The sequence below is a fragment of the Dermochelys coriacea genome, chromosome 5 (assembly GCF_009764565.3).
Source record: "Dermochelys coriacea isolate rDerCor1 chromosome 5, rDerCor1.pri.v4, whole genome shotgun sequence".
NCBI classification, from domain to species: Eukaryota; Metazoa; Chordata; order Testudines; family Dermochelyidae; genus Dermochelys; species Dermochelys coriacea.
In genome coordinates this window covers 134,030,162-134,052,925 of record NC_050072.1, presented here as the reverse complement: position 1 = coordinate 134,052,925, position 22,764 = coordinate 134,030,162, and the positions used below count along the sequence as shown (strand labels likewise).

At 44.5% G+C, this 22,764-nt stretch overlaps 1 protein-coding gene across 1 annotated transcript in view; it reads right to left on the bottom strand.

Moving 5' to 3' along the window:
* The window catches only part of TMEM38B (transmembrane protein 38B), a 101,651-nt gene that overhangs the window by 24,041 nt on the left and 54,846 nt on the right, over positions 1 to 22,764 (bottom strand). The window contains exon 3 of the mRNA XM_038402796.2: positions 8,590 to 8,746. Coding sequence (XP_038258724.2) covers positions 8,590 to 8,746 — 157 coding nt within the window. The remainder of the gene's footprint in view (positions 1 to 8,589; positions 8,747 to 22,764) is intronic.

Here is a 22,764-nt window from a genome sequence, read left to right as displayed (position 1 = left end):
TCCTGGTTAAGATAGGGTGGTCTCTTGCCAGACTTCCTGTCTTTCCTATGCTGTGAGATAGTTTGCTCTTGTGCCCTTAGCAATGTCTCTGAAAACAGCCAACTCTCTCAAACTGTTTTTCCCCTTGAACTTGCTTCCCATGCGATCTTAACTACCAACTCCGAGTTTGCAAAAGTCTGCCTTCTTGAAATCCATTATCTTTATTGTGCTGTTTTCCCTCCTACCATTCCTTAGAATCATGAAGTCTACCATTTCATAATCTGCTAAACTGCCTTCCACTTTCAAATTCTCAACCAGTTCCTCCCTATTTGTCAAAATCAAATCTAGAACAATCTCTCCCCTTGTTGCTTTCTCCATCTTCTGAAATAAAAAGTTACCGCCAATACATTCCAAGAACTTGGACAATCTGTGCCCCGTTGTATTATGTTCCCAACAGATGTCTGGGTAGTTGAAGTCCCCTGTCACCACCAAGTCCTGTGCTTTGGATGATTTTGTTAGTTGTTTTTAAAAAGCCTCATTCACCACAAGTAGGTATATGGGACAAAGTTTCACTACATCGTATGGTAATTAAAGAAAGTCAAGGGTAAACAAAACAAAAAAGTCTCAGAAGCCAACACAAACCCCATTAAATTGATTCCAAGGGTCATCTGGCACTTTGGTTGTGAAGTAGCCAACCATGTTAATTAAATCAGACTCTAAATATTCACAAGTTTTTCAAGTTCTCCAGAAAATAGGATTAGGATTTAAATTTTTGCTGTCCAGTAGCAGTTTATCGTTTCCATACACAAATATTGTGCTTTCCAAGTTTTGTTAAAAAAAATACATTTATAAAGTGCACTTTTCTTAAAGGTTTCAGAGGGGTAGCCATGTTAGTCTGTATCAGCAAAAACTAGGAGTCCTTGTGGCACCTTAGAGACTAAAAATGTATTTGGGCATAAGCTTTCATGAGCTAAAACCCACTTCATCAGATGCATGGAGTGAAATATACAGTAGCAGAATATATATTATAGCACATGAAAAGATGGGAGTTGCCTTACCAATGGGGGGGCGGGGGGGGATCAGTGCCATTTAAAGAACTAGTGCCATTTTATAATTTGTGAAAGGTTCCAATCCATTTCCTGTTCCAAAGTTTAAATGAAACTTGCATTAGACCCCCAGAAGATTAAGTGTATTTTGCTGATGATTGTCTGCAATATCAACTACACCTCTACCCCGATATAATGCGGCCCTATATAACGCGGGTTCGCATGCAACACAGTAAAGCTCCGACACGCTGCTCTGAGCAGCGTGCTAAGGGTGCCGGGCCAGAGGTTGGATAAGGGGCAGAGGGTCTCAGGGGCGGTCAGGGGCCCTCCCTCCTCCAGATCCGGGAGGCAGGAGCTGTGGGGGGTACTTTTGGGGGCCCCACAGTCCCAGATTTGCCCAGGGGGATTAGCAGGGGGCCGGGAGCAGCCCGCTTCACTTCCCTAGGCCCAACCCCAGCTGTGTCGCTTGGGGGAGGGGGCTTGGGAGAAGGGATCCCCCCGGCACTCACCGGCAGAAGCAGAGCAGCCTGGCCCCAGCTCGCTCCACTCCATCAGCTCCCAGCCACAGTGCTCCGCTTCCCGCCGCCGGTGAACGTCCTTTCCCCAACCCCCGCACTCACCGGCGGTGGGAAGCGGAGCACTGCGGATGGGAGGTAGCAAGGTGGAGTGGGCCAGGGCCATGTTGCTCTGCTTCCCGCCACTGCCAGTGAGTGCCTGTCAGGGGGAAGGGGTGTGGATAGGGGTCGGAGCAGTCCGGGAAAAGGAACAGGGGGGCCAAAGCAAGTTTGATATAACACGGTCTCAAATATAACGCGGTGAGATTTTTTTTGTCTCCTGAGGACTGAGTTATATCAGGGTAGAGGTATATAAGGAACAGAAATTGATGCTACAAGTCAAGGTTTAGTTTTTGCAAAAATCCAAACAAGTAAAAGGATACTATCTCTTAGTTTGAGAGATACTGCTTCCATTTTTTTTCTCTCTTTCTTGAAAGTGGTCCAGTTAGGTCTGCATTCCTCAGCAACAAAATGGTTCAAACCCTATATCTGATAATGATGCATCTCTCAGCAATTTAGATATACAATATAGGTTAAGAGTAGCAGCCGTGTTAGTCTGTATTCGCAAAAAGAAAAGGAGTACTTGTGGCACCTTAGAGACTAACAAATTTATTAGAGCATAAGCTTTCGTGAGCTACAGCTCACTTCATCGGATGCATTTGGTGGAAAAAACAGAGGAGAGATTTATATACACACACACACAGAGAACATGAAACAATGGGTTTATCATACACACTGTAAGGAGAGTGATCACTTAAGATAAGCCATCACCAACAGCAGGGGGGGGAAGGAGGAAAACCTTTCATGGTGACAAGCAGGTAGGCTAATTCCAGCAGTTAACAAGAATATCAGAGGAACAGTGGGGGGTGGGGTGGGAGGGAGAAATACCATGGGGAAATAGTTTTACTTTGTGTAATGACTCATCCATTCCCAGTCTCTATTCAAGCCTAAGTTAATTGTATCCAGTTTGCAAATTAATTCCAATTCAGCAGTCTCTCGTTGGAGTCTGTTTTTGAAGCTTTTTTGTTGAAGTATAGCCACTCTTAGGTCTGTGATCGAGTGACCAGAGAGATTGAAGTGTTCTCCAACTGGTTTTTGAATGTTATAATTCTTGACGTCTGATTTGTGTCCATTCATTCTTTTACGTAGAGACTGTCCAGTTTGGCCAATGTACATGGCAGAGGGGCATTGCTGGCACATGATGGCATATATCACATTGGTAGATGCGCAGGTGAACGAGCCTCTGATAGTGTGGCTGATGTGATTAGGCCCTATGATGGTATCCCCTGAATAGATATGTGGACAGAGTTGGCAACGGGCTTTGTTGCAAGGATAGGTTCCTGGGTTAGTGGTTCTGTTGTGTGGTGTGTGGTTGCTGGTGAGTATTTGCTTCAGATTGGGGGGCTGTCTGTAAGCAAGGACTGGTCTGTCTCCCAAGATCTGAGAGAGCGATGGCTCGTCCTTCAGGATAGGTTGTAGATCCTTGATGATGCGTTGGAGGGGTTTTAGTTGGGGGCTGAAGGTGATGGCTAGTGGCGTTCTGTTGTTTTCTTTGTTGGGCCTGTCCTGTAGTAGGTGACTTCTGGGTACTCTTCTGGCTCTGTCAATCTGTTTCTTCACTTCAGCAGGTGGGTACTGTAGTTGTAGGAATGCATGATAGAGATCTTGTAGGTGTTTGTCTCTGTCTGAAGGGTTGGAGCAAATGCGGTTATATCGTAGCGCTTGGCTGTAGACAATGGATCGAGTGGTATGATCTGGATGAAAGCTAGAGGCATGTAGGTAGGAATAGCGGTCAGTAGGTTTCCGATATAGGGTGGTGTTTATGTGACCATCGCTTATTAGCACCGTAGTGTCCAGGAAGTGGATCTCTTGTGTGGACTGGTCCAGGCTGAGGTTGATGGTGGGATGGAAATTGTTGAAATCATGGTGGAATTCCTCAAGAGCTTCTTTTCCATGGGTCCAGATGATGAAGATGTCATCAATGTAGCGCAAGTAGAGTAGGGGCATTAGGGAACGAGAGCTGAGGAAGCGTTGTTCTAAGTCAGCCATAAAAATGTTGGCATACTGTGGGGCATGCGGGTACCCATCGCAGTGCCGCTGATTTGAAGGTATACATTGTCACCAAATGTGAAATAGTTATGGGTCAGGACAAAATCACAAAGTTCTGCCACCAGGTTAGCCGTGACAGTATCAGGGATACTGTTCCTGACGGCTTGTAGTCCATCTTTGTGTGGAATGTTGGTGTAGAGGGCTTCTACATCCATAGTGGCTAGGATGGTGTTTTTAGGAAGATCACCAATGGACTGTAGTTTCCTCAGGAAATCGGTGGTGTCTCGAAGATAGCTGGGAGTGCTGGTAACGAAGGGCCTGAGGAGGGAGTCTACATAGCCAGACAATCCTGCTGTCAGGGTGCCAATGCCTGAGATGATGGGGCGTCCAGGATTTCCAGGTTTATGGATCTTGGGTAGCAGATAGAATACCCCAGGTCCTGGCTCCAGGGGTGTGTCTGTGCGGATTTGTTCTTGTGCTTTTTCAGGGAGTTTCTTGAGCAAATGCTGTAGTTTCTTTTGGTAACTCTCAGTGGGATCAGAGGGTAATGGCTTGTAGAAAGTGGTGTTGGAGAGCTGCCTAGTAGCCTCTTGTTCATACTCTGACCTATTCATGATGACGACAGCACCTCCTTTGTCAGCCTTTTTGATTATGATGTCAGAGTTGTTTCTGAGGCTGTGGATGGCACTGTGTTCTGCATGGCTGAGGTTATGGGGTAAGCGATGCTGCTTTTCCACAATTTCAGCTCGTGCACGTCGGCGGAAGCAGTCTATGTAGAAATCCAGGCTGCTGTTTCGACCTTCAGGAGGAGTCCACCTAGAATCCTTCTTTTTGTAGTGTTGGCAGGAAGGTCTCTGTGGGTTAATATGTTGGTCAGAGGTGTGTTGGAAATATTCCTTGAGTCTGAGACGTCAAAAATAGGATTCTAGGTCACCACAGAACTGTATCATGTTCGTGGGGGTGGAGGGGCAAAAGGAGAGGCCCCGAGATAGGACAGATTCTTCCGCTGGGCTAAGAGTATAGTTGGATAGATTAACAATATTGCTGGGTGGGTTACGGGAACCATTGTTGTGGCCCCTTGTGGACTTTACAAAAACTAGACAAGCCATTTACAAAACACACTTTGATTCTCTACAAAAGAAAAAGGACACTAAGCTATCTAAACTACTATATGCCACAAGGGGCCACAACAATGGTTCCCGTAACCCACCCAGCAATATTGTTAATCTATCCAACTATACTCTTAGCCCAGCGGAAGAATCTGTCCTATCTTGGGGCCTCTCCTTTTGCCCCTCCACCCCCACGAACATGATACAGTTCTGTGGTGAACTAGAATCCTATTTTCGACGTCTCAGACTCAAGGAATATTTCCAACACACCTCTGACCAACATATTAACCCACAGAGACCTTCCTGCCAACACTACAAAAAGAAGGATTCTAGGTGGACTCCTCCTGAAGGTCGAAACAGCAGCCTGGATTTCTACATAGACTGCTTCCGCCGACGTGCACGAGCTGAAATTGTGGAAAAGCAGCATCGCTTACCCCATAACCTCAGCCATGCAGAACACAGTGCCATCCACAGCCTCAGAAACAACTCTGACATCATAATCAAAAAGGCTGACAAGGAGGTGCTGTCGTCATCATGAATAGGTCAGAGTATGAACAAGAGGCTACTAGGCGCTCTCCAACACCACTTTCTACAAGCCATTACCCTCTGATCCCACTGAGAGTTACCAAAAGAAACTACAGCATTTGCTCAAGAAACTCCCTGAAAAAGCACAAGAACAAATCCGCACAGACACACCCCTGGAGCCAGGACCTGGGGTATTCTATCTGCTACCCAAGATCCATAAACCTGGAAATCCTGGACGCCCCATCATCTCAGGCATTGGCACCCTGACAGCAGGATTGTCTGGCTATGTAGACTCCCTCCTCAGGCCCTTCGTTACCAGCACTCCCAGCTATCTTCGAGACACCACCGATTTCCTGAGGAAACTACAGTCCATTGGTGATCTTCCTAAAAACACCATCCTAGCCACTATGGATGTAGAAGCCCTCTACACCAACATTCCACACAAAGATGGACTACAAGCCGTCAGGAACAGTATCCCCGATACTGTCACGGCTAACCTGGTGGCAGAACTTTGTGATTTTGTCCTGACCCATAACTATTTCACATTTGGTGACAATGTATACCTTCAAATCAGCGGCACTGCGATGGGTACCCGCATGGCCCCACAGTATGCCAACATTTTTATGGCTGACTTAGAACAACGCTTCCTCAGCTCTCGTTCCCTAATGCCCCTACTCTACTTGCGCTACATTGATGACATCTTCATCATCTGGACCCATGGAAAAGAAGCTCTTGAGGAATTCCACCATGATTTCAACAATTTCCATCCCACCATCAACCTCAGCCTGGACCAGTCCACACAAGAGATCCACTTCCTGGACACTACGGTGCTAATAAGCGATGGTCACATAACACCACCCTATATCGGAAACCTACTGACCGCTATTCCTACCTACATGCCTCTAGCTTTCATCCAGATCATACCACTCGATCCATTGTCTACAGCCAAGCGCTACGATATAACCGCATTTGCTCCAACCCTTCAGACAGAGACAAACACCTACAAGATCTCTATCATGCATTCCTACAACTACAGTACCCACCTGCTGAAGTGAAGAAACAGATTGACAGAGCCGAAAGAGTACCCAGAAGTCACCTACTACAGGACAGGCCCAACAAAGAAAACAACAGAACGCCACTAGCCATCACCTTCAGCCCCCAACTAAAACCCCTCCAACGCATCATCAAGGATCTACAACCTATCCTGAAGGACGAGCCATCGCTCTCTCAGATCTTGGGAGACAGACCAGTCCTTGCTTACAGACAGCCACCCCAATCTGAAGCAAATACTCACCAGCAACCACACACCACACAACAGAACCACTAACCCAGGAACCTATCCTTGCAACAAAGCCCGTTGCCAACTCTGTCCACATATCTATTCAGGGGATACCAGCATAGGGCCTAATCACATCAGCCACACTATCAGAGGCGCGTCCACCTGCGCATCTACCAATGTGATATATGCCATCATGTGCCAGCAATGCCCCTCTGCCATGTACATTGGCCAAACTGGACAGTCTCTACGTAAAAGAATGAATGGACACAAATCAGACGTCAAGAATTATAACATTCAAAAACCAGTTGGAGAACACTTCAATCTCTCTGGTCACTCGATCACAGACCTAAGAGTGGCTATACTTCAACAAAAAAAGCTTCAAAAACAGACTCCAACGAGAGACTGCTGAATTGGAATTAATTTGCAAACTGGATACAATTAACTTAGGCTTGAATAGAGACTGGGAATGGATGAGTCATTACACAAAGTAAAACTATTTCTCCATGGTATTTCTCCCTCCCACCCCACCCCCCACTGTTCCTCTGATATTCTTGTTAACTGCTGGAATTAGCCTACCTGCTTGTCACCATGAAAGGTTTCTCCTCCTTCCCCCCCCTGCTGTTGGTGATGGCTTATCTTAAGTGATCACTCTCCTACAGTGTGTATGATAAACCCATTGTTTCATGTTCTCTGTGTGTGTGTGTATATAAATCTCTCCTCTGTTTTTTCCACCAAATGCATCCGATGAAGTGAGCTGTAGCTCACGAAAGCTTATGCTCTAATAAATTTGTTAGTCTCTAAGGTGCCACAAGTACTCCTTTTCTTTTTGCGAATATAGGTTAACTATTGGAAAATTGAGGAATTGGGTTCTGAACTGAAGTACTAAAGAAGAGTACATCCTCTGCTTTCCCCTCTCTACTGGAACTCTGCCTTCCTCCCAGCAGCCACTCTTTGGGTATACCACAAATAAAAGGTACATTCTTAACTTTGGTTAGCTAACCCTCATTAGTGAACTTGGTTAAAAATAGCAGTAAGACATAGCAACTCTGCTTTTAACTTGAGTTAGCAGCTTAAATTCAACCCCAGACTTCCCTATAGGCTTTAATTTGAGCTGCTAACCAAATTAAAAGCTAATTTGCCATGTCTTCAATGCTATTTTAACCTGAGCAAGCTAACCTGAGTTTAGAACACACTTTTTTGCAGCACTGACAGACCCTTAGGAACAAAACAAGATCTCCTTCACCCTTCAATCTCAAGCTCTGGAACCTATCCCTTTCCCACAGCAAGCCAATTCACAGCCTCTTTCTTACCTGCCTTCCCATTAAACTTGCTGCCAACATCCATGTAAATTTTTCCCTCACCTTCATTCCCAAAATGACTCACGTCTCCTGTTAGTTTCAGAAAGTCAAGCTGGGAGCTGGCAGTAAATAAAGTAGATCACTGCCAGGACGCACAAGCTGAAGGAGAGGGGGTGAAATCAGTCCCAGCAAACCCTACTTTCTAGCAGCAGAAAAACACCTACCTCTTGGTTTAATCTGGATGTCCAATAGCTACCTCAAAATCCTTTAAACAGACAGGCCCCATGTCTCATCTTTCTAGGAATTAGCTTACTTCTTAAAAGTAATGATAATAAACTCTGCTTTGGACAAACTTACCCCTCTAGTTTCTTTACAAAACTTTGAAGAGTGACTTATCCACTGACCCACTTGCCAATAATAAATAGAAAATGCCCAAGTCAAATGAATGGCCCTACATAAGAGGGCCTTCCAAAGACAGAGAAAGAAAGATAATCTTGCCCCATCAAGAAAGGCAAAATGCTTCCATTAATTCCAATAAGCATTAACTCTGAAGCCGCTCTGACTGTGTCCACACCAGGGGTTTTGTATCTAGGGAGGTTTTTTGCTACAGTTACCACATTGTCGCTTACTATCGGTGGCGCTCTAGCAGTTGCATAGGCACACCACTTTATAAGTGTGCACACAGTACAAGTATGATTTTACTAATACTAAAAACAAATGTACTTATTTTATACTCTTGTGCATGCTTACCAGACTGAAGATGCCAGGAATATATTAGTGCCGTTTGCAAGGAACCCTACAGGAGGCTCTGCAAGCATCAAGGAAGACAGAACAGACCCACCAAAGCAGTAAAGCATAGCACTAAACCAACATGCAATTGGACTCTGGCGTGAAACTTCCACTGCTCCTGAAATAAAACAAAGTAAAAAGGCAACCTGTAAATGACATATTTGTAAAAGACAAGTAAGAAGGTATCAAATATACCAAATTTTAAAACTTCTTAAAATATCAGTAACATCCAAATAATTTTGACACGGGCTTAGTTTGTTTGATAAGATTACACATCATTGAAGATAAGCACTGAATAGCAGGTAATATGAACGATGTTGCAAAATTCTACACATCAATCCCCTCCAAAAGGCAAACCTGCTAAGGAAAGATCACGAAAAGAGAAACACCTGTGCATGAGACCTGGATCGTCAAAATATTGCTATGAAACCTACCAGCAACAACAAAGCTCTGTACAGTACTCAGCAGTGCCTTTTACAAGATCCCAAAGCACTTTACAACGGGTAGTATCTTCACCGTGCAAATGAAACGCAGAAAGTTTAGACACTAACAGTAACACTGGACTGACCTAGTATATCAAGTCCTGTGATCCATCTAGCCTGATATCTAGTCTTTCAGTGGCTAGTAATAGATGTTTCAGGGAAAGGTGAAAGAAAAGTTAACCCTTAAAAATATTTACCCTTTAACATTACTCTGGATGTTACTATTCATTTTAATAGCTAATCCTTGGCTTCACAAGTATCTTGCATCCACAAGTTCCATAGGTTAATTAGATGTTGCATAAAAGGGGTTTAGTCAGTTTAAAATCTTTCAAAGCCTTGTGTGTCCCCTTATTCTATTATAATGGATAAAAATGAATGCCCTTTTATACGTCATTTATTCTTTTATATCTGATGCCCTCGCATTCATCTCTTCTATGAACTATATACTTTTTTAAAACTCTGAGAAACCTTGCAACGCCTCTAATCATTGTCATTCCTCCCTCTCCCCCCCAGGACCCTTTCTATTTCTGATGTATCTAGAGCTGGCCAAGTTTTCCAAAGTTACATTTTGATGACATTTCAAATCTTGACATGGTTTTGCCTTTTCAACCAGTTCTAATTATATACTTTTTAAAATGAGGTGACCAGAACTGAACAATACACACCAGTAATTTATATAATTGGATCTGAATATTTTCAATATATACTATACTCAATACAACTTAATGTTGCCTGTTTTTCTGCCTCCTGCTGAGCATGGAGCAGATGTTTTCACTGAACTATTCACAGTGACAAAGATCTTTATTCATGAATAGCTAAAGCTCATTTAGAACTTATTACTGAGATTAGTTCAAATTATTACTTTCAACATGCACCACCCTACACTTAACTACACTGAATATCATTTGGCATCATGTCACCAAATTGCCTAGGTAAAACAGGCCATTCATTAATTCCTCATTGAATTCTTGTCACGACTAAGCTAAATAACTTTATGCCTCCTTTTATGATGACCTAAATTGGTTTTACAAGCAGCTTCAATAGAAACAAAATTAAACTTAATTTGCCCTCTTGCCAGGTCAAACATAAAAAAGGTCTGATACATCTTCAAACCTCACAGAACCAGACATAATAGTTTAATCCAGACATCGTAAAAGCAATTAGGAACCTCTTATGACAACTGCATACATTTCTTTAGTGGCCAAGATGACATTTGCAAGCAAATGTAACATTCCTGCACAACACGGTCTACTAAAGAGAGATACCATAACCAACACGATTGCTTCACAGATATAGTTCACTGTCAATTCAAAGCCATGAGCAGCATTCTTCATGCACCCTGAAGACAATGGGTGTGTGACAAGACAAAAGAGTTACCCAGCACCAAAGTGCAGGGCAGCTCTTGAAGCATCAAAAATGCCTGCTGAAACAAGACATTAAGGCGTGGTCTACAGTACACGGTTATTTCGGAATTAGCCGAGTTACCTCTAAATAAAACTGGTTCCGTCCACACGACCAAACCAGTTTTTTCAATTTAAAGGTTTCAGAGTAGCAGCCGTGTTAGTCTGTATTCGCAAAAAGAAAAGGAGTACTTGTGGCACCTTAGAGACTAACAAATTTATTTGAGCATAAGCTTTCGTGAGCTACAGCTCACTTCATCGGATGCATTTGGTGGAAAAAACAGAGGAGAGATTTATATACACACACACAGAGAACATGAAACAATGGGTTTATCATACACACTGTAAGGAGAGTGATCACTTAAGATAAGCCATCACCAACAGCAGGGGGGGGGAAGGAGGAAAACCTTTCATGGTGACAAGCAGGTAGGGCTAATTCCAGCAGTTAACAAGAATATCAGAGGAACAGTGGGGGGGGGGGTGGGAGGGAGAAATACCATGGGGAAATAGTTTTTACTTTGTGTAATAGCTCATCCATTCCCAGTCTCTATTCACGCCTAAATTAATTGTATCCAGTTTGCAAATTAATTCCAATTCAGCAGTCACTCGTTGGAGTCTGTTTTTGAAGCTTTTTTGTTGAAGTATAGCCACTCTTAGGTCTGTGATCGAGTGACCAGAGAGATTGAAGTGTTCTCCAACTGGTTTTTGAATGTTATAATTCTTGACGTCTGATTTGTGTCCATTCATTCTTTTACGTAGAGACTGTCCAGTTTGGCCAATGTACATGGCAGAGGGGCATTGCTGGCACATGATGGCATATATCACATTGGTAGATGCGCAGGTGAACGAGCCTCTGATAGTGTGGCTGATGTGATTAGGCCCTATGATGGTATCCCCTGAATAGATATGTGGACAGAGTTGGCAACGGGCTTTGTTGCAAGGATAGGTTCCTGGGTTAGTGGTTCTGTTGTGTGGTGTGTGGTTGCTGGTGAGTATTTGCTTCAGATTGGGGGGCTGTCTGTAAGCAAGGACTGGTCCTTGTAGGTGACTTCTGGGTACTCTTCTGGCTCTGTCAATCTGTTACTTCACTTCAGCAGGTGGGTATTGTAGTTGTAGGAATGCATGATAGAAGTCACCTACTACAGGACAGGCCCAACAAAGAAAACAACAGAACGCCACTAGCCATCACCTTCAGCCCCCAACTAAAACCTCTCCAACGCATCATCAAGGATCTACAACCTATCCTGAAGGACGAGCCATCGCTCTCTCAGATCTTGGGAGACAGACCAGTCCTTGCTTACAGACAGCCCCCCAATCTGAAGCAAATACTCACCAGCAACCACACACCACACAACAGAACCACTAACCCAGGAACCTATCCTTGCAACAAAGCCCGTTGCCAACTCTGTCCACATATCTATTCAGGGGATACCATCATAGGGCCTAATCACATCAGCCACACTATCAGAGGCTCGTTCACCTGCGCATCTACCAATGTGATATATGCCATCATGTGCCAGCAATGCCCCTCTGCCATGTACATTGGCCAAACTGGACAGTCTCTACATAAAAGAATGAATGGACACAAATCAGACGTCAAGAATTATAACATTCAAAAACCAGTTGGAGAACACTTCAATCTCTCTGGTCACTCGATCACAGACCTAAGAGTGGCTATCCTTCAACAAAAAAGCTTCAAAAACAGACTCCAACGAGAGACTGCTGAATTGGAATTAATTTGCAAACTGGATACAATTAACTTAGGCTTGAATAGAGACTGGGAATGGATGAGTCATTACACAAAGTAAAACTATTTCCCCATGGTATTTCTCCCTCCCACCCCACCCCCCCACTGTTCCTCTGATATTCTTGTTAACTGCTGGAATTAGCCCTACCTGCTTGTCACCATGAAAGGTTTTCCTCCTTCCCCCCCCTGCTGTTGGTGATGGCTTATCTTAAGTGATCACTCTCCTTACAGTGTGTATGATAAACCCATTGTTTCATGTTCTCTCTCTGTGTGTGTGTGTGTGTGTGTGTGTGTGTGTGTGTGTGTGTGTGTGTGTGTGTGTATATATATAAATCTCTCCTCTGTTTTTTCCACCAAATGCATCCGATGAAGTGAGCTGTAGCTCACGAAAGCTTATGCTCTAATAAATTTGTTAGTCTCTAAGGTGCCACAAGTACTCTTTTTCTTTTTTCAATTTAAAGAGCTCTTTATTCCGATTTCTGTACTCCACCTCGGCAAGTGGAGTAGTGCTAAAATTGAGATCGCAGTTCCGGGCTACAGGTACTGTGGACGCAATTCGATGATATTGGCCTCCGGGGGCTCTCCCAGAATGCTCCCTTGTGATCGCTCTGGACAACACTCTGAACGCCGATGCACTGGCCAGGTAGGCAGTAAAAGCCCTGGGAACTTTTGAATTTCCTGTTTGGTCACCACCATCACAGGCGACCATGCAGAGTCCACCATCACAGGCAACCACGCAGTCCCGGATTCACAGACGAGCTCCAGCATGGTCCGAACAGGAGGTACTGGATCTCATTGCATGTTGGGGAGACTAATCTGTTATGGCAGAACTACGTTCCAAAAAAAGGAACGCAACTATGTATGCTAAAGTCTCCAGGACCATGATAGATACAGGCTACTCCGGGGACACAGAACAGTGTCGTACAACCGTCAAGGAGCTCAGGCAAGTGTACCAAAAAGCCAGGGAGGCGAACGGGTACTCTGGGTCACAGCCCCATACATGCTGCTTCTACCATGAGCTGCAAGCAATTATGGGGGGGCGACGAAACCACTACCCCATCACTGTCCGTGGACACCTACAAGGATGGGGGCGGGGGGGTAGCATGGAACGAGGAGGATGAGTTTTTGGAGGACGAAGAGGACAACAACGACTACACTGCACAGGCGGCAAGTGGGGAATCAGCTTTCCCCCCAGCCAGGAACTATTCTTAACGCTGGAGCCAATAGCCTCCCGCTACTCCCAAAGCACACTCCTGGGCCGTGACCCTGGAGAAGGCACTTCTGGTGAGCGAGAGCTTGATCGGAGCCACGCGGTGGGGGATGGGGGGAAATCCAGCCGCGCTGGGCTGTTCACGTTTAGTTTACAGGGCTCATCCCTGCTCAGAGCCTCATCGAAGCTCCACGGTGTGAGGGGGGGAAGAGGGAGGGTGTTGTGTGAAGTGATCATCCCAGAGAGCCTGCAGGCTGCCTGCAAGCTGAATTCTGTTGCCTGGCCGCTGCCTGCAAGCTGAATTCTGTTGCCTGGCCGCATGTGATGGCTTACTCACACCAAGGTGGCAGGCACTTCAGTATAGGAGGCAAAATGAGACCTTGTACAGAAAGAACACGTGCTGTGTACGATGAATTGCCTGTTTCACTGAGAAACAGTGTCCCCTTTGTTCTCTAAAATGTATCTTTTAAAATACTACCCTCCCTTTTTCTCCTCCTGCAGCAGGTGCAAATGTTTCAATGCAGCCCCATCTACTCCGTCCCAGAGGCTGGTTCAGATTAGAAGGCGGAAAAAATGAACTCTGGATGACATGTTTGCCGAGCTCATGCAGTCCTCCTGCACTGATAGGGCCCAGTTGAATGCGTGGAGGCAAACAATTGTGGAGTCGCATAAAGTGTTACATGAATACGAAGAGAGGAGGGACGCGCACGATGAAAGCAGGCATGGTCAAGCTCATGGGGGAGCAATCTGACATGCTCCACTGTATGGTGGATCTAATGCGGGAAGGCAGCAAGACCACAGACTGCCGGGGCAGTCCGTGAATAACCGCCCTCCCTCCTCCCCAAGTTCCATAGCCTCCTCACCCAGATGCCCAAGAACACAGTGGTGGGGAGGCTACGGGGACCCACACAGTCAACCCCAGAGGATTGCACAAGCAGCAGAATATGCTGGCATATCCTAAATTTTTATTTGGTTTCTGGACTTGTCCTTCCCTCATCCTCCACCCCCAATCCAATACTCTCCTTCCCCCGTCTAGCTTCTGATTTCTCTCAATGTTTTGTGCAACAAATAATAAAGAACGGTTTTTAAACAATTGTGACTTTATTTCCTTTAATACATATATATAGGGGTGGGTAACTTTAACAGAAACAAACTCCTCTCACACCGTACCCTGGCCAGTCATGAAACTGGCTTTCAAAGCTTCTGATGTGCAGCGCACCCTGCTGCGCTCTTCTAATCACCCTGTTGTCTGGCTGTGTGAAGCTGGCTGCCACGCGAGTTGCCTCAACCTCCCAACCCACCATAAATGTCTCCCCCTTATCTCACAGATATTGTGACGCACACAACAAGTAGCAATTACAACTGGAATATTGGTTGTGCTGAGATCTAACCGAGTCAGTACACTGCGCGAGCGCGCTTTCAAACGTCCAAATGCACATTTTACCACCATTCTGCACTTGCTCAGCCTATAGTTGAACTGCTCCTTACTACTGTTCAGGGTGCCTGTGTACAGTTTCATGAGCCATGGCATTAAGGGGTAGGCTAGGTCCCCAAGGATAACTATAGGCATTTCAACATCCCCATCAATAATTTTCTGGTCTGGGAAGTAATTCCTTCCTGCAGCTGTTCAAACAGACCAGAGTTCCTGAAGATGCGAGCATCATGCACCTTTCCCGGCCATCCCACACTGATGTCGGTGAAACGTCCCTTGTGATCCACCAGTGCTTGCAGCACCATGGAAAAGTACCCCTTGTGGTTTATGTACTGGCTGCCCCGGTGTTCCGGGGCCAAGATGGGGATATGTTTTCCATCTATCGCCCCACCGCAGTTAGGGAACCCCAGCACATTAAAGCCATCCACAGTGGTCTGCACATTTCCCAAAGTCACTACCCTTGATAGCAGCTGGTCAATGATTGCATTGGCTACTTGCAGCACAGCAGCCCCCACAGTAGATTTGTCCACTCCAAACTGATTCCCGACTGACCGGTAGCTGTTGAACGTTGCAAGCTTCCACAGGGCTATGGCCACTTGCTTCTCAACTGTGAGGGCTGCTCTCATTTTGGGGTCTTTGCGCTTCAGGGCAGGGGACAGCAAGTCACAAAGTTCCATGAAAGTGGCCCTACACATATGAAAGTTTCTCAGCCACTGGGAATCATCCCATACCTGCTACACTATGCGGTCCCACCAGTCTGTGATTGTTTCCCGGGCCCAGAATCGGTGTTCCACAGCATGAACCTGGCCCAACACCACCATGATCTCCCAATCGCCACATGCCATGCTTCTAGGAACGTCTGTGTCCATGTCCTTATCACTATTGTAATCGTGCTGTCGTCGCTTCTTTGCCCGGTTTTGCAGGTACTGCACATACTGCTGGATAATGCGCGAGGTATTTACAATGGTCAAAACTGCAGCAGAGATCTGATCGGGCTCCATGGCTATGGCGCCTGCACGGGTAATCCAGGAAAAAGGGCACGAAATGTAGGAGTGTGGAGTGGCTGCGGAAGCTGTGCTGTTCGATTCACGGTAGCCAAACAACGGCTGAAAATGTTTGTCTTCTGTGGCTTTCACAGAGGTGGGAGCCCAGGACAGACAACGTGGAGAAGCTCGGAAGCGTGGCAATAGCGGAGAGCAGAGCTGGCAGCAGAAGCTGTGCTGCTCGGTTCACGATGGCCGACCACAGTTGAGTTGGAGAGGTGGATTCACAGTAGCAGGAGAGCAGCGGTGCACCGTCTGCTGAAAGCAGTATACCATCTGCACGCCAAAAAGGAGCAAAACAATTGTCTGCCGTAGCTTTGACGATACACACCCAGAAACACCCACGAGAATGTTTTTGCCCCATCATGCACTGGGAGCTTAACCCAGAATTCCAATGGGCGGCGGGGACTGCAGGAACTGTGGGATAGCTACCCACAGTGCACCGCTCTGATATTCGATGCTAGCCTTGGTACCGTGGACGCAATCTGCCGAATTCACACGCTTTAATGGGGACACAGAAGACCGAATGTATAAAATAGCTTCCGAAAATTTGAATAGAATAATTTCGAAATAATTTCATACTGTAGACGTACCCCAAAGCACATTAACTTCGGTGTTGATACTCTGATAAAATAGTCTCCCAACCTCTCCTCCAGAAGCTGAAATATTCAGGGTCCAGTAATCTGGTAACATCAACATTTTAATGACTGCATACCATCATTTCCCTCTCCTGATACTTCCCAAACTACTGAAGTAATGGAGTTTTTCTTCCAGATCCTTGAATGCCTGACATCTGAGTGGTGCAGGCTTGAGAGAGGCTTTCCCAATAAAGTAATCCTTAATCTACTGAAATTAGTTCTGGCGGTCCCATCTCAAAAGAGATACAGTATATTATAATTGGAAAAAGTACAGAGAAGGTCATCAAAAATTATTAAGGGTACGAACAGCTTCCATATGAGGAGAGATTAATAAAACAGACTTTTCAGCTTGGAAGAGAGATGATTAAGGGGAGATTTTATAAACCTCTATCATATCATGAATGGTGTGGAGAAAGCAGATAAGGAAGTATTATTTACTCCTTCACATAGCACAAGAACCAGGAGTCACCCAATGAAATTAATAGACAGCAGGTTTATAACAAACAAAAAGGAAACACTTCTTCACACAACATACAGTCACCTTGTGGAACTCATTGCAGGGGATGTTGTGAAGGCCAGAACTGTACCAGGGTTTGAAAAAGAATAAGTTCATGGAGGATTGGTCCATCAATGGGTATTAGCCACGTTGGCAGGGCTGCAACCCCATGCTCTAGGTGTCCTTAGATTCTGACTGCAGAAGCTGGATGGAGAGGAGATGGATTACTCAATGATTGCCTCTTCTGTTCATTCCCTCTGAAGCACCCGGCACTTGCCACTGTCAGAAGACAGGATATGAGCTAGATGGATCATTCGTCTGATTCAGTATGGTGGTTATTCTGTTCTTAAAGTCTGCCACTTCCAAAGTATAAAACAGCATGTGAAACCTATTTTGCTCCCATAAGCCCCACTAAATTCACAGCCTCTAGCTCAAGTAAACCCTAGAAAGCATTCACCAATCTCCCCCCATTCTCACAAACACACAGCTTGTGTCTGGCAAGTCTACTGAATGCATCCGATGAAGTGAGCTGTAGCTCACAAAAGCTTATGCTCAAATAAATTTGTTAGTCTCCAAGGTGCCACAAGTACTCCTTTTCTTTTTACACATATAGTTGACACCAAATCACTCTTCCCAACCAGCTGTCTGCCTGCAGCCTATATAGATGCACAACGGGTGACAGACCACCAGCTAGCTATATCACTTTCAAGACAGCATGAACTGCAGTGAGAAACTGACAGAGATGCACTTTTAGTTGCTGATTCTACAGACATCCCAAAACAAAATAAGCAGCAGGGAGAGGGAGAAAAAAAATGCAAAGTGAAAAAGAAAAAGGTTGCAGAGAAGAAAAAACATGCGCCAAGACAAAGCAGAAAGATCAGTTGCAGTGGTAGGTGTTCATCATCCAACGAAGTGAGCTGTAGCTCACGAAAGCTTATGCTCAAATAAATTTCAGGTTTCAGAGTAGCAGCCGTGTTAGTCTGTATTCGCAAAAAGAAAAGGAGTACTTGGGGCACCTTAGAGACTAACAAATTTATTTGCATCCGATGAACTGAGCTGTAGCTCATGAAAGCTTATGCTCAAATAAATTTGTTAGTCTCTAAGGTGCCACAAGTACTCCTTTGCTTTTTGCGAATACAGACTAACACGGCTGCTACTTTGAAACACTTCAACAATGAAAGTGATCTGATAAACACAACCTACCATACAACAGTTTGTTCAGAACGGCAATCTAACCTAAAAGTACATTTGGAATAAAGGAGGCCTGGAGAGGGAAAAAGGATAGCTACATTCATCAGAAAAAGAAGCAGCGATGGAATCCTCTCCACCCTACTACATAATTTTACACTTTTGAAGCCGTTTACTCCCAAACTTTCCTAAAACCCTGAGGTAAAGAAAGCTCCATTTGTATAGGGGACTACAGAACAGTCTGTCTGAACTAGCATTTCTTGTACTGTTAGAATTCATGGCATGCACTAGAAATCATGGAGGAATTCCTCAAAGGCTTCTTTTCCATGGGTCTAGATGATAAAGATATCAATGTAGCGCAAGTGACGCTCCTACTCTACTTGCACTACATTGATGACATCTTCACCATCTGGACCCATGGAAAAGAAGCTCTTGAGGAATTCCACCATGATTTCAACAATTTCCATCCCACCATCAACCTCAGCCTGGACCAGTCCACACCAGAGATCCACTTCCTGGACACTACAGTGCTAATAAGCAATGGGCACATAACCACCACGCTATACCAGAAACCTACTGACCACTATACTTATCTACATGCCTCCAGCTTTCATCCAAACCACATCACATGATCCATCGTCTACAGCCAAGCTTGAAGATACGACCGCATTTGCTCCAATCCCTCAGACAAAGACAAACACTTACAAGATCTCCATCAAGCATTCTTAAAACTACATTACCCACCTGCTGAAGTGAAGAAACAGATTGACAGAGCCAGAAGAGTACCCAGAAGTCACCTACTTCAGGACAGGCCCAACAAAGAAAGTAACAGAACACCACTACCCATCACCTTCAGCCCCCAACTAAAACCTCTCCAACGCATCATCAAGGATCTACAACCTATCCTGAAGGATGATCCCTCACTCTCACAAATCTTGGGAGACAGGCCAGTCCTTGCTTACAGACAGTCCCTCAACCTGAAGTAAATACTCATCAGCAACCACACACCACACAACAGAACCACTAACCCAGGAACCTATCCTTGCAACAAAGTCCGTTGCCAACTCTGTCCACATATCTATTCAAGGGATATTATAGAACCTAATCACATCAGCCACATCATCAGTGGCTCGTTCATCTGCACACCTACCAATGTGATATATGCCATCATGTGCCAGCAATGCCCCTCTGCCATGTACATTGGCCAAACTGGACAGTCTCTACACAAAAGAATAAATGGACACAAATCAGACGTCAAGAATCAGAACATTCAAAAACCAGTTAGAGAACACTTCAACCTCCCTGGACACTCAATTACAGACCTAAAAGTCGCAGTTCTTCAACAAAAAAAACTTCAGACTCCAACGAGAAACTGCAGAACTGGAATTAATTTGCAAACTGGAAACCATTAAATTAGGCTTGAATAAAGACTGGGAGTGGATGAGTCATTACACAAACTAAAAACTATTTCCCCATGCTAATTTTTCCCCTGCTGCTACTCACACCTTCTTGTCAACTGTTTGAAATGGGCCATCCTGTTTATCACTACAAAGGTTTTTTTTCCGCCTGTTGATAATAGCCCACTTTAATTGATTAGTCTCGTTAGAGTTGGTATGGCAACACCCATTTTTTCATGTTCTCTGTACCTATACATCTTCCTACTCTATTGTCCACTGCATGCATCTGATGAAGTGGGTTTTAGCCCAAGAAAGCTTATGCCCAAATAAATTTATTAGTCTCTAAGGTGCCACAAGTACTCCTCGTTCTTTTTTCTGAAGACAGCTATACTTGCCCTACATCTGCGCCGAGAAAACATCCACCATGTACATCTGTGGTCAGTTTTGGAATACTTGCTTTAAACACTGATATTGCCCAGACCATAAATTTGTTGCTCCTTAAAAATAGAGCTCATTTGGTATGAACTCATACCCACAGCAGGTCTACACATCATAACAAGAGATTCAGCTGATAGAATCATAGACTATTGGAGTTGGAAGAGACCTCAGGAGGTCATCTAGTCCAATCCCTTGCTCAGAGCAGGGCCAACACCCACTAAATCATCCCAGCCAGGGCTTTGTCAAGCCAGGCCTTGAAAACCTCCAAGGATGGAGATTTCCACCACCTCCCTAGGTAACCCATTCCAGTGCTTCACCACCCTCCTAGTGAAATAGTGTTTCCTATCCAACCTAGACTTCTCTCACCGCAACTTGAGACCATTGCTTCTTGTTCTGTCATCTGCCACCACTGAAAACAGCCTAGCTCCATTCATTTATTGGCATCGGATTTACTCTTATTGCTTGTACTTTTGCTCTATAATGGCTTTGCCTAGTTTTGTATTTAAAAAAATAGTCTTAAATGTATATCAGCAGACAGTGTTAAACTCTTGATTATTAGTCCCAGATTATGAAACAAATTACTCTGATTACTACAACTCCCGAGTATGAGATGGTTCTCAAGTCTATAATCCAGTTCTGACAGCTATAGTCTGTATCATAATGGCAGCCAGCCTAAGGACAGTAGTTTGATAAATACTCAAGATATGGATACTGGGCTTAATGGAAATTCTTGATATTGCAAGTATGCAACTAACAGGGAAAATGATGAAAGCATCTTTGATTAAAAGGACCAACAAGTATATGGAGGTAAGCACGCTGCATATCTATGGATGTGATAAAATAACTTTGATTGCTAGAAGGATTTATGGATTTTTATCAATTCTACTTTGAAGCATTGCTAGCTCACACCTTGGTTTAGTCACATCAGCCCTAAAAGGACAAAAACAATCACTCCCATCCTGCCCCATTTTTGTAATCAAGTTAAGGGCATTCATGCACTACACTCTCAGACTGAAATGTTGGGACTACTGCCCCCTATTACACACTAAGGTATTCCCCCTCCCTTTCCTAGTTCGTAGAGAAGGGAGGCAAAAATTTAATCCCACCTTCAGATCGTGAAATCTTCCCTATAGAGATGCATGAGCATTAATGGAGACAGTTTTAAAATCGTTTTCCATGCAACTATATGGACATAATTTGTCTGCAGGGATATGGGAGACTGACACTGTGTTCTGACAATTTTTCAGAGGGTGATTCAACTTAAATGTGTATTTGACTACTGGAGGATGGAAGGGAGAGGAGGAGAAAAAGAAGAAGAAGAAGAAGAGTATATTTTTGGGATGGGGTGGAGACTAATCTCACTCTCAGCAAGTCTCAGATGGTCAGGATTCAAAGGTACTTTCAAGTTACTATTCAAAACATTGCTTTGCTAAACTGGACAGATGAGATGACTAACGATACACCCCATATTCTTCATAGAAATATGTCTGATATGAATATGGCATAACTAAAATATACTTTATGCAAGATGACTCATGTAAGACATCATTGGAAAGGTTATGATTTACTATGAATATACAATTTGTATGCATGTATCATTTCTGTATTTAAAAAGTTAGGAATAGACTATATAACAATTACAACTGTATATACTTGGGGAAACGCCCATCAGACAGTAAGCAATCAGACTTAATGGGTCATTAGAAAAAAAGACAATGAGTCTTTGAAGATGTGGATCTCCCATCTGCCTGGAGTTCCTTCCTGTGGACGTTGCAAATAGACGTTTCATAGTTGCTTTGACACTGCAAGGTCAGGTGATAAGATAACCGGATCCAAAATACCACCTTGAACACTGCTGGTACTTTTCCTCTGTAGAGGGATGGGGATTAAACAAAAGTTTCCCACCTTTGGTAAATCCTTTTTAAGGCTGGTGAGGGGGTTAATCTAGACTCTCCTCCATTGCCTACCCAAGAAGGACTTCTGAAAGTACCTGAAGGGATGAAGGGACAAAGGAACTAACCTGAGGGGAAAGGCAGGGGTAAGTACAGATTGAGAAAGGGGTCCAGTCTGTAAGAAGAAATAACTGGAACTCCAAGCTACAGAAACTCTGCAACTTGCCTAAAACAACATTTAGGGTGAAAAATTACTTCTTGAAAACAGTCTAAGATCTTAAGCTTAGTATGCATGTTTTCTTATATTTGCTCAGTAACCTACTTTGTTCTGTTTTCTATCCCTTATAATCACTTAAAATCTGCCTTTTCTAGTTAATAAATTTGTTTTGTTTATTAAACCCAGTTTGTGCAATTTTTAACTGGGTGGGGGCAAGAAGTTGTGCATCTCTCTCTCCGCATTGAAGGAGAGGGCGAATTTTTATGAGCTTGCCCTGTGCAGACCTTTCTATACAGCGCAAGACAGTATTATTTTGGGTTTATTCCCCAAAGGGGGTGTGCATGTGAGTGCTTGGCGAATCCTCTCACAGAGCTGACTTTAGTCTATGTCTGCAGCTGTGTGTGCCCCTGCTGCAAGAGGCCGGAGAGCAAATGCAACACAACAGAGAGAGGGAATCCAGGCTGCTGGAGCAGGAGGGGCTCAGTGAAACCCCAGTACATCAGCTGTCATCCCAGAAAGGGGGTCCAACCCATTCCAATTACCACAACTTCCTTCC